Source organism: Fistularia commersonii, chromosome 12, assembly GCF_037954325.1.
Source record: "Fistularia commersonii isolate RoL2024-O1a breed Wild chromosome 12, RoL_Fcom_v1.0, whole genome shotgun sequence".
Taxonomy (NCBI): domain Eukaryota; kingdom Metazoa; phylum Chordata; class Actinopteri; order Syngnathiformes; family Fistulariidae; genus Fistularia; species Fistularia commersonii.
In genome coordinates, this window is record NC_141295.1 from 14,268,048 (window position 1) to 14,281,139 (window position 13,092).

Below are 13,092 nucleotides of genomic sequence, written 5' to 3' on the forward strand. Positions count from 1 at the left end.
TTCCATTTGTTGAACATCCCCACTTTATATTATGAGATGTATGTAAATGCACTTTATTAATGACAGACAATGTGGTGCAGTATACATGCTACTTTATTATCTGATGTCACTGGTAGGCACAAAAATACTCTTATTTACATGTCATGATTAAAAAAAAAAAAAACATTTAAAAAGACACTTGCATGGTTGAGCACAAAGCATTTTGGCATAATAATGTCTGGCCAACTCCAGACTTGTTCGTCCGTGCGTCTTGAGAAAATATGAATCGTGACAATGTGTTTGAAAGATTGATTATTCAGCTACTAATGGACAGTGTAAAAGTGCTCTGAATAGTAACTAATCCATTGTGCCGTGGAAAATGCCAAAAACAAACATTCAAATGGATAAGAACATCCAGAAACATCTGGGACCAAACGGTACTTATGCTCATCGAGACCTGAATTTACTCTAACATCAATCATTATTCAAATTCCTTCGATGCAGAGAGGCATAAAGGCAACAAGTTTAAAAAGAATGAAGCAGTCAGTCATGATGCTGGGTTTAACTGAAAATCAGTTAGTTGTTAATAGACCTGGATAGGAAAACAGGCTGAGAGCCAAACATATATAGAGCAGCAAAAATGTCAGTATTCAGGTGTGTAGGAGAGTCAGGTAGATTCTTCCAGAGGTTTGGGGGCACTGCAATCAGAATAAATGAAAGAAAAAGTTAATGTGTACAGTTTATGTCCATAGTCTCCTTGTGTCTTCATAAAATAGTAAAAGCTTTAGTCACTCATGAGAGATAATAATCACTATCTGACAGCAAGACAGAAAAGCCAAACCTAAGTCCTCTCACAGTTGTAAGACAGTATAACCATTCCAGAGAGTTCTCCAGGGCTTCGTTTGAGGTTACTCGTACTACCTCCACTCATGTCCTTATTTTTACCTAATTTTATGTATATTCCTATATATACATAAACCCTATTTATATAATGTATTTATTTATTTCTAAGATGTTGGATTTGTTTGGTGATGTAAGCGAAGAACCTCAATGTTACTGCTGAACTTTTGCAGATGTTTTTCCCCCTCTAACAGCCCGTAATGATCGATCTATATCTATTTGTTACTCAATGCAAATATTGATTTACACCCTGCAGCGAATAGTGTTCAGCAACCCATTGAGCCAGTGGATCATACGCAGCTAAGAGTTAGCCACGTCTTCACACTGCTGCTACGGTATTTAGGAATGTATTCATGGTTGGATTTCCTCCTGAGTTTTTTTTTTTCTTTTGGGCAGCAGTTTTGCCTTCATGCTTTATAATGAATATTTTCTCCTTTTCTAAGTGATTTAAGGGTTTCTCTTCTTGATTGACACATGCAGCTCTGGGCCTCTGTGACACAATTAGAAGTAACAGATATAATTAGCATCAGTGGGATACTGCTTATAGAGTGTTATTAAAAGTGGATTGGATTTTGTCAAATTCTTGTTATGAAATGGTCCAAAAGACAAAATGTACGTTAAAGGAACATTTGGAAACAAATGAAGAATTCCTTTTATATATTTTTTTCATCATCCAACATACATATGTTGCCACCATTGTTCCTACTCTCCATTTGTTATCTATGTAACTTATCCTTACTTATCCTAGGGTTATGGGAAGTTGGGGAAAATCCCAGATGGGCAGAGCTTGTCCATGATATTAAGACAATCACAAGGTTTTATCATCTGCGCCCAGATTCAGTTTGGAGTTGCAAGCATGCTTTTCGGCCTGTTGACTGGCAGGTTCAAACAATGAACTTTCTTGCAGTAAGAAACCGGCATTAACCGCTGCACATAACTGGTTGGTGGGGGAGATTTTGGTCAAATATCCAAGAGAATTTGCACCTAGTAGCCCATCGGCAGTGCCCAAAGTATTCACTGCTGTTTGATTTTTCCTTTTGGAGCTACCAGGTGTTTTTTTTTTCCAGATTAATTTCGATTAATTTCTCATTTTTATTTTTTTATTTTTTGATTTCTCCTTTTTAAAGAAGCCTTCAATGCAGCCGAGAACCACAAATAAAAGCCTGATTGCGTGACGGAAATGGATCTGGAAGCACATGGGCTTTGTTATGACGAGTGTGAGAGCCTTATTTAGACCTTTAGGGAAGGGAATAACGTGAGACTGAAAGATCATAAATTAATCTCTGGTGATGGAAATGTTCTGATTCAGGTACAAATTTGATGTTTTGAACCTCGGTGTAGTTTTCTACAACTAACACGCCCTTAAACTGAGGCTCACGGAACCCTGTTCCCGCTTTCTTAAAGGAAAACAGTGACCCAAATAGCACAGACATTCCAAAAGTTACTCATCCACAGTACAGATAAAAAGGCCGCTAATGAGAAAATTAGAAATATTGCCATGGGACGATCAATTGCTTACTGACTTTTCTTAAGTATGGGTATGTGGGAAAAAAACAAACTACAGAGTGTCTTAAATTCGATTTGACCTCAACTAAAACAAGAGCAAAAACCCATGGTCGACAGGGAGTCTGGCAAATATAGATGTAGGTTTAAATCTGTGACGCAGGAGGAAACTTATTTGCCGCATGTTGTCCTCAAACATGGTGAAAACAAACCAGCCCCCACAGGCGCGCAGACATCCACGCATTGTGCACACTGATCCCACTACCTTGGATTTTCTCCTGCGGAGGCGTCCTCGAGCAGTTTCACCTTCTCCGTCTCCTGCTTACTCTCTTCTGGGCTTCTATCACCATTGATTATCTTGGCTAGGTTAAGAGCAGAGACACACGATTCAGTCACAGTAGATCAGACAAATGAGCAACCTTAACCACCGTGGCGGGGAGAGGACGCACAGGAGCATGTGATGACACATGTCAAGCTGCAGACCATGCTGGGATGAATAGAATTTTCCATCCATTTGGCATGCATTGCTCTTAAAAGAAACCTTTCACAGAGGCGGTTATTTTAGTGGGAGTACAGTATTCATGAGCTGGTGTAAGTCACGAAAGCACGGATGCGGGTGGAGACCTGATTAAAGTGAAAGATTTTTCTGAGAATAGCGACCACAGAGGTCCTGTGACACTCTCCTGAAAAGGAGAATACATGTTGCATGAAAGCAGCAGTGTGTGTCCTTTTGTCGGTAGTGATGTGTGACTCAGCTGCTCATAATCGATTTATCAATGACCAGCAGACGAGACGTATGACGTGTAACCTCCGCCCCACACAACCTGTTTACTTAAGTGACATTTACAGATCTGTAGTATGAGAGTTACGCAACATCCGAGCGTCTCCCCACAACTACTATTAAGCATCAGGAGCTAATTTCATGCATTCATTGTTACATCAGATAATGAATGAAAGCATGGCTACGCTTTTGATGCTACAACATAGTGTTAGAACATAGCAAAACTGCTTTTCCACTTCATCCATCACACTTTGCTGGATGTCCTTCAGACCTGTTACCTTAAATCACATTTTCTTACTACTTGTGCTTGCTTTGTTTTATCTGATACCATTTAGTGCACGTGACATGACTGAAATTGAAAACACTTTGAAAAACCTTGCTGCCCACCTGAGCTGTTTTCTTTCGCCTGATCCGCTCTCTTCAGATTCCCCTTCTTCGCTTCCTCATACTGTCGCTGCTCAGCTAAGGACTTGTTGAGGACCTGGCTTAGCACGCAGTCACCTTCTCCAACCAGAAACATACTCTTAAACTTGTTGTATAACATGGTGGCCTTGTCCATGATGTCCTGGCTGGCCTTGAATCTGCGGATCTAGAACACAGAACACATTTCACTATTTAGCACATTTACAAGACAAACAAGAACTAGGGAAAACACATTTTTCTTGACTAATTTTCTATGCAACTGTACAACGTTTAAGTGACCTTTTTCAGCGTAGCGATGAGTTCACTGTGTTTCTGCAGGTGCTGAGTCGTAACCTGCAGGGCACCGATCTCATCCAAAGCCTCCAAGCACTTCTTGACATCCTGACATGACAGTAAAGAGGCCATGAGGTGATCCGAGAGGCATCAGAGAATGAGACACTGAAATCTAATTTGTTCCAAGTGTGCAGAGACGATTTCATTATGAGCTCATTATGCGGGCACATTATCAACTCTAATCATGATCATGCAAGAGCTCATGATCAGATTGAAAAATAGTGAGCGGTGGTTCTGACCCCTTCGTTCACTCCCAGTTTGTGATCGGTTCAGACATCCCCCCACCACAGATAATGAAAAGGCCTCCACATTTGCCTGAGAGAGCATATTTATGAGAACAGAATGGATGGGAAGTCATAGTGGCCTTGACCATCAAGTGACCTTGAAGAGGTATGCCGTATTGAAAGAATGGGATGGATGACATGACAACATGATGCTAAAGTTGTCAGAACAGAGGGAAAAAAATTACAAAGTACGTTGTCTTCCATTCCTGAAAGCTGCAAGCAAACACTGGCCTACTGTTCAGATATAACCCTGACCTTTAGGCATTTCATCTGATTGATTCCAGTTTATATGAAAGCTATGACATGATTAGCTATCCAAATACCTCAAAAAAATATATTTCCCCAGGGCACATTTATCTTGTAAATATTAAATCTAGCATGTAAAAGAAAATATCTAATTAGATGCATTTATTTAATACACTTTGTTTTTTATTCAACAGCTATCTTTTTCAGGTCAGACTGCTGACCTCACTTTACAACAAGCCATTCCAGCGTTAAACTTTGGTTACACTGCGTGTCCCCGGACTATTTGGGTTAGGTAATAGGGTATAACTAATAAAGTAACTCACATCGCTCTCAGGTCAAACTTTCAGTGCATTCATGTTTATGACTAGCTTCTGTGTCAGAATGTTTAGGAGGGCATAGTTGTGCGTACATCATGCGCTGACCTGAGCTCGAAATGATCCAAATGCACACTAACACAGTGAGGAGATTCACAGTGTGTCTCAGGCAACAGTCATGGACTAATTCAGGTTAAAATATTTTCATATTAACCAGATAAAGATAGCATTGTCACACAGGGGATCCTGTGACACGAAAGAAAGGTTGGAAAGTGTTTGGATCAATAGAGTGAACAGGAATCTATCAGACATGGTGCTATTAATGGAATATCCAAGGTTTCACAGCTTTTTTAACAATAACAAAATGAGGAGTCTCAGTAATCAATTTAGTTACAGATATAACACCTTTCATCACACAATGAATAAAGTGTGAGATTTTCATATGCGGGGCTTACGGGGTTGTCAATTTTCAGAGAAATCCTTATTTCACTATGCAGCTTTTGGAGTTTCAGGTCAGTTGATATTTCTGCAAAGCAATAGAGACGGAAGGCATGATTCAAACAGGCGCTCGGTTATTATTTTCATCCATGACAACATTAGTATGACTCAAGGGATGTTCTCTATGTCATCTCTTCCAGATACCTCTTATCCAACAACTTTACCCCCGACAAGACCAAAATTGTTTCCGTCTACGTGCAGGCCAGCTCACACAAAGTAAGAATACAAGAAATTCAGAGCAAGTCATGACCTTAAATGACATTCGCTTTAATAGGGTTGATATTTGTCAACTAGCTTTGCCATATTAAGCTGCTATTATTATTTGCAAGTTCCCTTTCACAAATTGACCCAAAATCCAGGAGTCCGGTACAAGATGTTTCTGATTTTTCTTCAATAAGTTTAACAATAAATCACAATGGCTCTCAATTATTAATGAAAGACTTAGTCTACTTAACATCTTACTCACCCTTTTTCTTGACTCCCGTCTTCTCTTCATTTTTCTTTCCTTCATCTTTGTTTGGTCTGAAGTGACAAAGCACAGCGAACAACAAACAAACAAACAAAGCGATATAAGGATTTTTATTAAATGGATGGATTTGATTTTGAAGAGAACTTTTGGATTTGTGACTACTGGTCAGCCCTACATAGAAACTACTCAATTATCACCGAGGCTGCTTGCGGGTCATGATAAACACACTTACTCTCTAAATTCTTCTGCCTTCCGCCGCCGCACGTCTTTGTCTAGTTCTGTGTTTTGCGGTTTCTTTTTTCCTTTGCTCTTCTGGAATTAAGATGTCAAAATTAAGTTAATTAGTTTGTGGTTAAAAGTATTTAAAATGACAAAACCTTTCCAAAAAAAAAAAAAAAGTGCATTTGTTTGTCCAACACTTTTGTGGACCTGCCTCTTCATCGTCTGAGCCAGAGGAGCTATCATCCTTTGTCTGCTTCTTCCTCTTGGCATCAGGTTCCTTCCCCTCTGCATCCTTTCCTTTGCTATCCTCCTTTTTCTTTCTTTTGTCTTCCTCGCCACTCTTTGACTTGTCTTCCGCTGTCCGCTTCCTCTTTCTATCCGACTCAGCAGCATCCCTAAATGAGCGGGGTTAAACTTTTAAGTGTAACCGTAGTGGGCTAATTAAAAAGCGTGTAATCGTATGCAGTCTTGATGAATAATTCCATTAACATCAATTTGTGACCAACAAAGGTCATATGATGACAAGAAACTAAAATGTATGTCTAAAACAATGACAAAAACAGAAAATAAAGTCGACTGCAGAAAAACTATTCTTTAAAAGCCTTTTTTGTTGAGAATGACGTATGATCTCTCGATGGAGGGGTAGCCCCTAGACGTGTGCTGCAATGAGTTTAATATATTAATAAATTGCAAAGACACTGATGCGATCAGTCGGGACAGTGAACTTAACTTTAAAAACCATCTTGAATTAATGGCTAAGACTGCGAAACAATAACTTATACTAATTATTAAATGCGTGTCCTTTGTTTATTCATATTTACATCATTTCATTTCCAGAATCTTGGTGGTCTGGCTGGAGCAAAAGCATCTTCTCGGTTTTGGGCCTTCTGCCTCGGCGTCTAACACTCTCACCACCTGAAGTCGAAGATACAGATGAAAACATGCCTAACAGAGCCGGGTGTTCAAATTTAGTTTAAGTTTAGTTTTTTTCAATTAAGGAAAGTTATATGCATGAAGACGTCACAGGAAATACAATCTACCTGATGGACTAACAGGACTGGCCGGAGCCTCGTCCATTTCGGTCTCCTGCTCGGCATCATTCTGGACAAACATAGCGAAACGAACAAACCTTAGAAATCTTTTGCAATTATTAGAGACGATCACCGGATCGACATACCACCAACCTTTTTCTTTCTTGATTTCTTGGTCTTAGTAACATCTGTGGATTCTCTCTGTGTTGAATCCTACAATGTGACACCTTTTATCAGATTTTTAATTATTTTACAATTTATATACCTTGCCTTTTTCCCCATTAATCTAATATCTATATGTATTTTTCCCAGTTACTTAATATGTACAAGTGGCGACTGAGAAAGATATAAAATATGTCTATGCCCTTAAGAAGATCTAAATATTCTCCTGATCAGTCCTGTAACGCAAGAGGAGACCACAGCAGCATCTAGTGTATAACTGGAATATTACAGTCTGGCAGCATTTCACTGACAATGCCTCTCTTTCCTCTTCAGGCTGAAAGACTGTGCAAACTAAACACTACAGATTAATGAATTCTAAAGTGAATCTCAAAAACAAACAAAAAAAAAAAATAATTGAGGAATGAATAACAAAATCTTATCATTTTAAAGAAAAATTAGCCACCTTTTTGTCAATAAATGTTGCAAAAACTTCATTGTTGTGATGATGACTTACCTTATATTAGTACTCTTTTATTTACTTGGCTATCCATTAGCAATATATTTTTGTTCATGTATTGCTGCAAATCAAATTTATCTTTAATGGAAAATATCGCTGACGTTGAGCTTAACTGAATCAAATTTTCAAAGTGCGCACAACTCTTCTATTTTCTTGTGGCTGGTACTACAGGTATATATATTATATACAACTATACATGAAATTCAGACAACATTTGTTTTTGTTAAAATGCCACTCAAGTTAAAAATATTGTTTTATCATGATAAAAGTTACATGTACATTAATTTAGCAGTAACTTACCTTTCTCCAAAGCACACAGAAAGCCATGCAGAAATAAAATAATGTCAACTAAGTGCAACGGTAGAAAGTTATACTGAGCAGCATGTAAAAACGAATGGCATGAAAACAAACAGACAAGTAGTGATGGAGACAAGGGTAATATATGAGAAGGAAAACAGCAAAAAAAAAAACAAAAACACTTTCCAGTTATTTTAGGCATAGCCAGGCCGCATCAAGATCACTACCTGACATTAGTTCATGTTAATTATAATTATCTTTATCATGAAGTGTCTATGTTTTGAAAATACCCATCTTAAGTCCATAATCACTTCATTGGTATCAAAACTGCAAACCAAGACTACGCTCGAATCAAAACATCAGGGCACCAATTTAACTTTGTAGCAACAAGCGGAGATTGGCGTCAAACAGGAACAAACCATAGTAAGAACCCGCAAGAGTACCCGTAGGAAGGGTATGACATAACCTACACCGCTTGTGTTATCCCAACATGCAAAGTACGTACATCCTGGTTCTGAGGACCCTGCTCAGTGATCAGAGACCCTTCCTCCTCCTCCTCCTCCTCCTCCTCCTCCTCCTCCTCCTCCTCCTCATCATCATCATCATCATCATTCTCAGCCTCCTGCTCAGCCTCACTTCCCGGAACCTGAATGTACCCAAAAAACAGCATAGGATGCAGTGCAGTGGGGATAAACAGTCTTAAAAAAGGAGAGAAATGAGGAGTGCTCTGCTCCGCACACTACTCCGAGAGTAGAGGCCTGTCAGCCTTACTTCCAGATATCAATGTAGAATGACACAGCAGTGGAAAACTCTTGCTACTACCTTTGTAATTCAGTAGGAAGCAGACAAACACAGAAAGACTAGAAAAGGAAGCAAAAGAAGGAAGCTGACAACACAGGTGCAAACCAATAGCGTGTCAATGTAGTGAGGCACCTGACTTTCATTTGTGTATGTGTACATACTTAAATTTGAGACATTTTCGAAGCAAATACTTACTTTGGATTTTAGCTCTTTGTCATCTATATCCTCCTCACCCTCTGGACCGGTGTCGGAATCCTTTTCTGTCAAGGATTCTGGAGGAATGGGCTTTAAACAAAAATGAACAGTAATTTTAAATCATTACAATGCATTTATTATGTGTGTATGTGTGTGTGTGTGTGTGTGTGTGTGTGTGTGTGTGTGTGTGTGTGTGTGTGTGTATATATAAAAAAAACGGGCCTAACTGAAATGCCCATCGAAAACTAGCACAAAGTGAAGTGAGAAAAATGGCTTTTATATTTTCTTACACTGTTTATAAAATGAAGTATATTGCTCTTTGTGCCTTATGGACAAAACAATTTTGTGTCAATAACCAAAATGACAATGTAGGATACAGAATACAGAAGTTTGCTGATCAGATACCGTTTTTCCAAAGTGATGAGATATTAAATGGTTTGCAAGAAGATCTGAATTGTGGGTTAAAGAGTAAAACCCTTCATAGGTAGAGCAGCACTTTTTAAGGGTTTCTATCAAACTTCAAAACAAGTCTATGCAGATACAACACTTATAAATGCAGACATGCTTTAGTAAAAAAAGGTGTCATTTGTATGCTTGACCGAGCTAACACTTATGCATTTGGTCTCTTGATTCAACTTGTGGTACATAAAAGTTTTCATTCATCCACAGCTATTACTAACTCCTGACATATGAGCTGGGTTTACCTACAACAACTGTGATTCTGCACAAGTAGAAACAGGTAAAACCAACATTGAAAACATGTTCTGGAGAATAAATGCACAAGATGTACCTTTGGTGCAGTGAGCTCAACCTTGGGGTTGTTCTCAATCTCCCACAATCCTTCATTGAAACCTTTTCTCTTGTTGGGTTTGGCATACTTTTCTTTGTTGGGCAAGTATGGAAAGATGTCTTTTGGTCCAAGAAATGCACTGCAATATACAGATGATCAAGGCCCTTTAATACTCACCACAACATGAAAGTTTATTTTGTGTACACATATTTGGCTCCCTTTGTGTTTCAACGATAAACCCAAAGAACGAAAACAACCTGACATTACATTTATAGTATTTGAACAAAAAAAAACAGTGATACCGAATGAATATCAAAATAACATTACATTTACCTCCTGAAACACCAGTGCTTGTTTGGTTTGCATTTTCTCTTTGCTTTCAGGGATTACAGCTACTTGCTAAGAATTAAAACTAAGCATCATCTTTTGACATGTTGTAGCTTTTGAGAAAAAGGATGTCTGTATATGGGGACTCTTGGTTGGAATTTCCATAGAACATAAAGTAAACCCAAAATGTGACATCCAGGCATGTGGATACCAGATCTGAGGAGGTTAAACTTTCGATTAAAACATTTAGCGTTACCTAATAATTCTTTTACAACTGGGTTAGGCAAAGATGATAATGACTTTTGCTTCAGTTTTCCTGTAATGACTTTTACCTGAAAACCTGGCCTTCTGATGCTTTAAACTGCTGTGAAACAATCAGTGTTTCTATTCCTTGTGTTTGACTAAATGTTAGTGCTAAATACGTCTGTTATAATATATATATATATAGCGGTAAATACACACATACACACTATCAATCATTGTGACAACAAAAGCCTGAGAGCCCCAGACCAAGGCAGACCAGTGAGAATATAAAACCTAGAGGTAGATGCGAAATTTAGTATTTACTTTTCATGTGCCATATACTTAAATATATCATTGCCTGAATATGTGGTCACAATATGAAGGGGCTTAAAGTTTTCACAACTGATTTAATGAAACTGAGGCATACAATTTCATTAATGATTTAATTTTTTAATTTTCTGATAGGTGCTCATATATAGATTATAATTCTGATGAAATTATGCAATTTCAACTTTTCAAACAGGCTAAACAAAAATTGAATGATCCTCAGCCACATTAGAACATCTCAGCCAAAATGATAAGACAAAAACAGAAACCCTGTTAATTTAAAGGGAACCACAATCAGTTACTTACGTTTCATGAGTGCCAAAGAAGAAAATGGGGAACTTGATATTGGACGGCTTCACGGCACCGTCTGGAACTTCATCAATCTGACAGGGAGATGACAGAAACCTACTACTTTCTTTCAGCAACAGGTGATAAAGCATTATCAAAGCACAGAATTCAGAAAAGAATGTGATATTGATTACAAAAAACAAAAAACAGACCCTTATTAAACTCTTTGTATTTTAAACATTATAATAATATAGAAGACTATCAGCCAGAATGAAAGGAAAGGAGTACAAGACAGTGGTGAGAGCTGCGATGCTGTATGGTCTAGAAACAGTTACAATGACGAAAAGACAGAAGGCAGAGCTGGAGGTTGTAGAGGTGAAGATGTTGAGATTCTGTTTGAGAGTGATGAGGATGGACAGGATCAGGATTGAGTCCATCAGAGGGACAGCACATGTTAGATGTTTTGGCGAGAAGGTCAGAGAAGCCAGACTGAGACTGTTTAGTCATGTATAGAGGAGGGATAGTGAATCTATTTGTGGACTGATGCTGGAATTGGAGCTGCCAGGAGGAAGACTAAAGAGAAGATTTATGGATGTAGAGAAACTGAGCATAAGAAGTTAGTTGATGTGAGAGAGGAGGATACAAAGAATAGGGTTGATGGAGAAGGTTGATTCACTGTTGATTCCCTGAAGGGAAGAGCTGAAAAGAAGAAGATAATAATATATAATAATAACATGTTATAAACTATCATCTGTCCTCTGCACATTTAAAACTTGTCTAGATCTGCTTTGCCTTATAAACTTGTAAACTGAATAATGGCATCTGGAATATTGCTTTGATTCAAGGACTATGAATGTATGTTACTTATTGATTCTTCAGTAGATGTTTGTTGACACTCATTTGAACGTACGCACACATGGTTCACTTTAAGGGAGAAGGACAAAACAAAACAATGTTGCAATGCTTGAGACTTACTCTTGCAGGCCAGTGAGGATAGCCCTTCATCTTGGCAAATATCAGATCACCAGGTTTCCAATCTCGAGCCATCCTGCAGGATGAAATGAGCCATAACATTGCTTGAGTTACTTGCATATCCTTTCACATCAGCAAAACCAGCGTGCATGGAGGCAGGTGCCCCTCCCCCTGACCACCATCCACATCCTTTCACATTTTAAACACCGAGGCGCGATCGGCACGATAAAAGTAACTATATAAATACAGACATGGGGCGTTTTGGACTAATCTGACTTTTAATAACATGAAGGTCGGATCACAAGCTCCAAGATGCAAACGGAGCCACATCATCAACATGCTAGCTCATAGCTTCCTACGCAATGCTAATATCACTGGAAAAATAAACAACAACAAAAAACTACATCACAGACATTTCCCACTGCCAGAAAAACGACTTTCAGCAGATAAAACCTTGTAACTTGTTTCGATCGGCGAAGATATCGTGCAAATGAATCCAGTTGAAGATGAGTTCGTCCCCCCTTTCCGTAGAGTAAAGCGTTTTCCGCTCCCGCGCGTAACGTCAACAGACTGTACCATTATTCGCTAGAATGGGGGGGTGAGGGGGGAGTGGCACTGTTGGAATCACGTGTTGCTCAAAACAACACACCTGGTCCCAAATAGCGAGAAAAAAAATATTTCTCTTCTCCAATTTGAATTAATTTCACAGAAAGAAAAGTTGTAAAATTCGGGGAAAGTGAAGCGACAGGACGCAACAGAGACCTCGAGGAAGCAGGCGAGCGATAAAAAGTGGCCGAGGAAGTGAGCTGTCAATTCCAGACGGAACACGCTATCTTGTGGATTTGAGGGGAAACAAGAAATGTACGATGGGCAAGTCTGTGCTTTTGTCAGATATTAATTTTATTTAAAAGAAGTAAAAGACAACGTGATTACTCAGAAACAGTTTGTTAGTTTATTATATACACTCTGCTTCACTGAGAAATGACGCCCTTCTTATATGATTTTTTTTTTTTTTGCTCTGCTTGCTGTACAGCGACCTCTGGTGGTGAAGTCAGCAACGACATGCAAAGTGGAATGGGAAAGGATGTATGTTTTGCTCGCCTTAATGGTCAAATTTTGCACACGAAAACTCCACAAATGTGACGCTTTCACGGCTTCGAAATTATCTACAAACAATTTTGCACTTAAAA

At 38.7% G+C, this 13,092-nt stretch overlaps 1 protein-coding gene across 4 annotated transcripts; it reads right to left on the reverse strand.

The window, feature by feature from the left end:
- Window positions 1-84: 84 nt before the first annotated feature.
- On the reverse strand, window positions 85-12,493 carry psip1a (PC4 and SFRS1 interacting protein 1a). 4 transcript variants are annotated; one of them, XM_086157265.1, is made up of 17 exons: window positions 12,356-12,493; window positions 11,906-11,978; window positions 10,949-11,025; window positions 9,746-9,884; window positions 8,956-9,045; window positions 8,465-8,605; window positions 7,137-7,196; window positions 6,993-7,053; window positions 6,774-6,867; window positions 6,164-6,347; window positions 5,963-6,042; window positions 5,728-5,783; window positions 5,219-5,289; window positions 3,866-3,967; window positions 3,551-3,752; window positions 2,648-2,744; window positions 85-677 (listed from the first exon to the last, which is right to left on the reverse strand). In XM_086157265.1, exons 2-17 carry the CDS (start codon window positions 11,975-11,977, stop codon window positions 647-649), a joined length of 1,557 nt encoding a protein of 518 aa, XP_086013391.1. In that variant the 5' UTR covers window position 11,978; window positions 12,356-12,493; the 3' UTR covers window positions 85-646. The 4 variants fall into 4 exon arrangements, with proteins under 4 accessions (XP_086013391.1, XP_086013392.1, XP_086013393.1 ...); XM_086157266.1 differs by having other exon boundaries at window positions 10,949-11,629; window positions 12,356-12,402; XM_086157267.1 differs by lacking the exon at window positions 8,465-8,605.
- Between the last annotated feature and the right edge of the window lie 599 nt (window positions 12,494-13,092).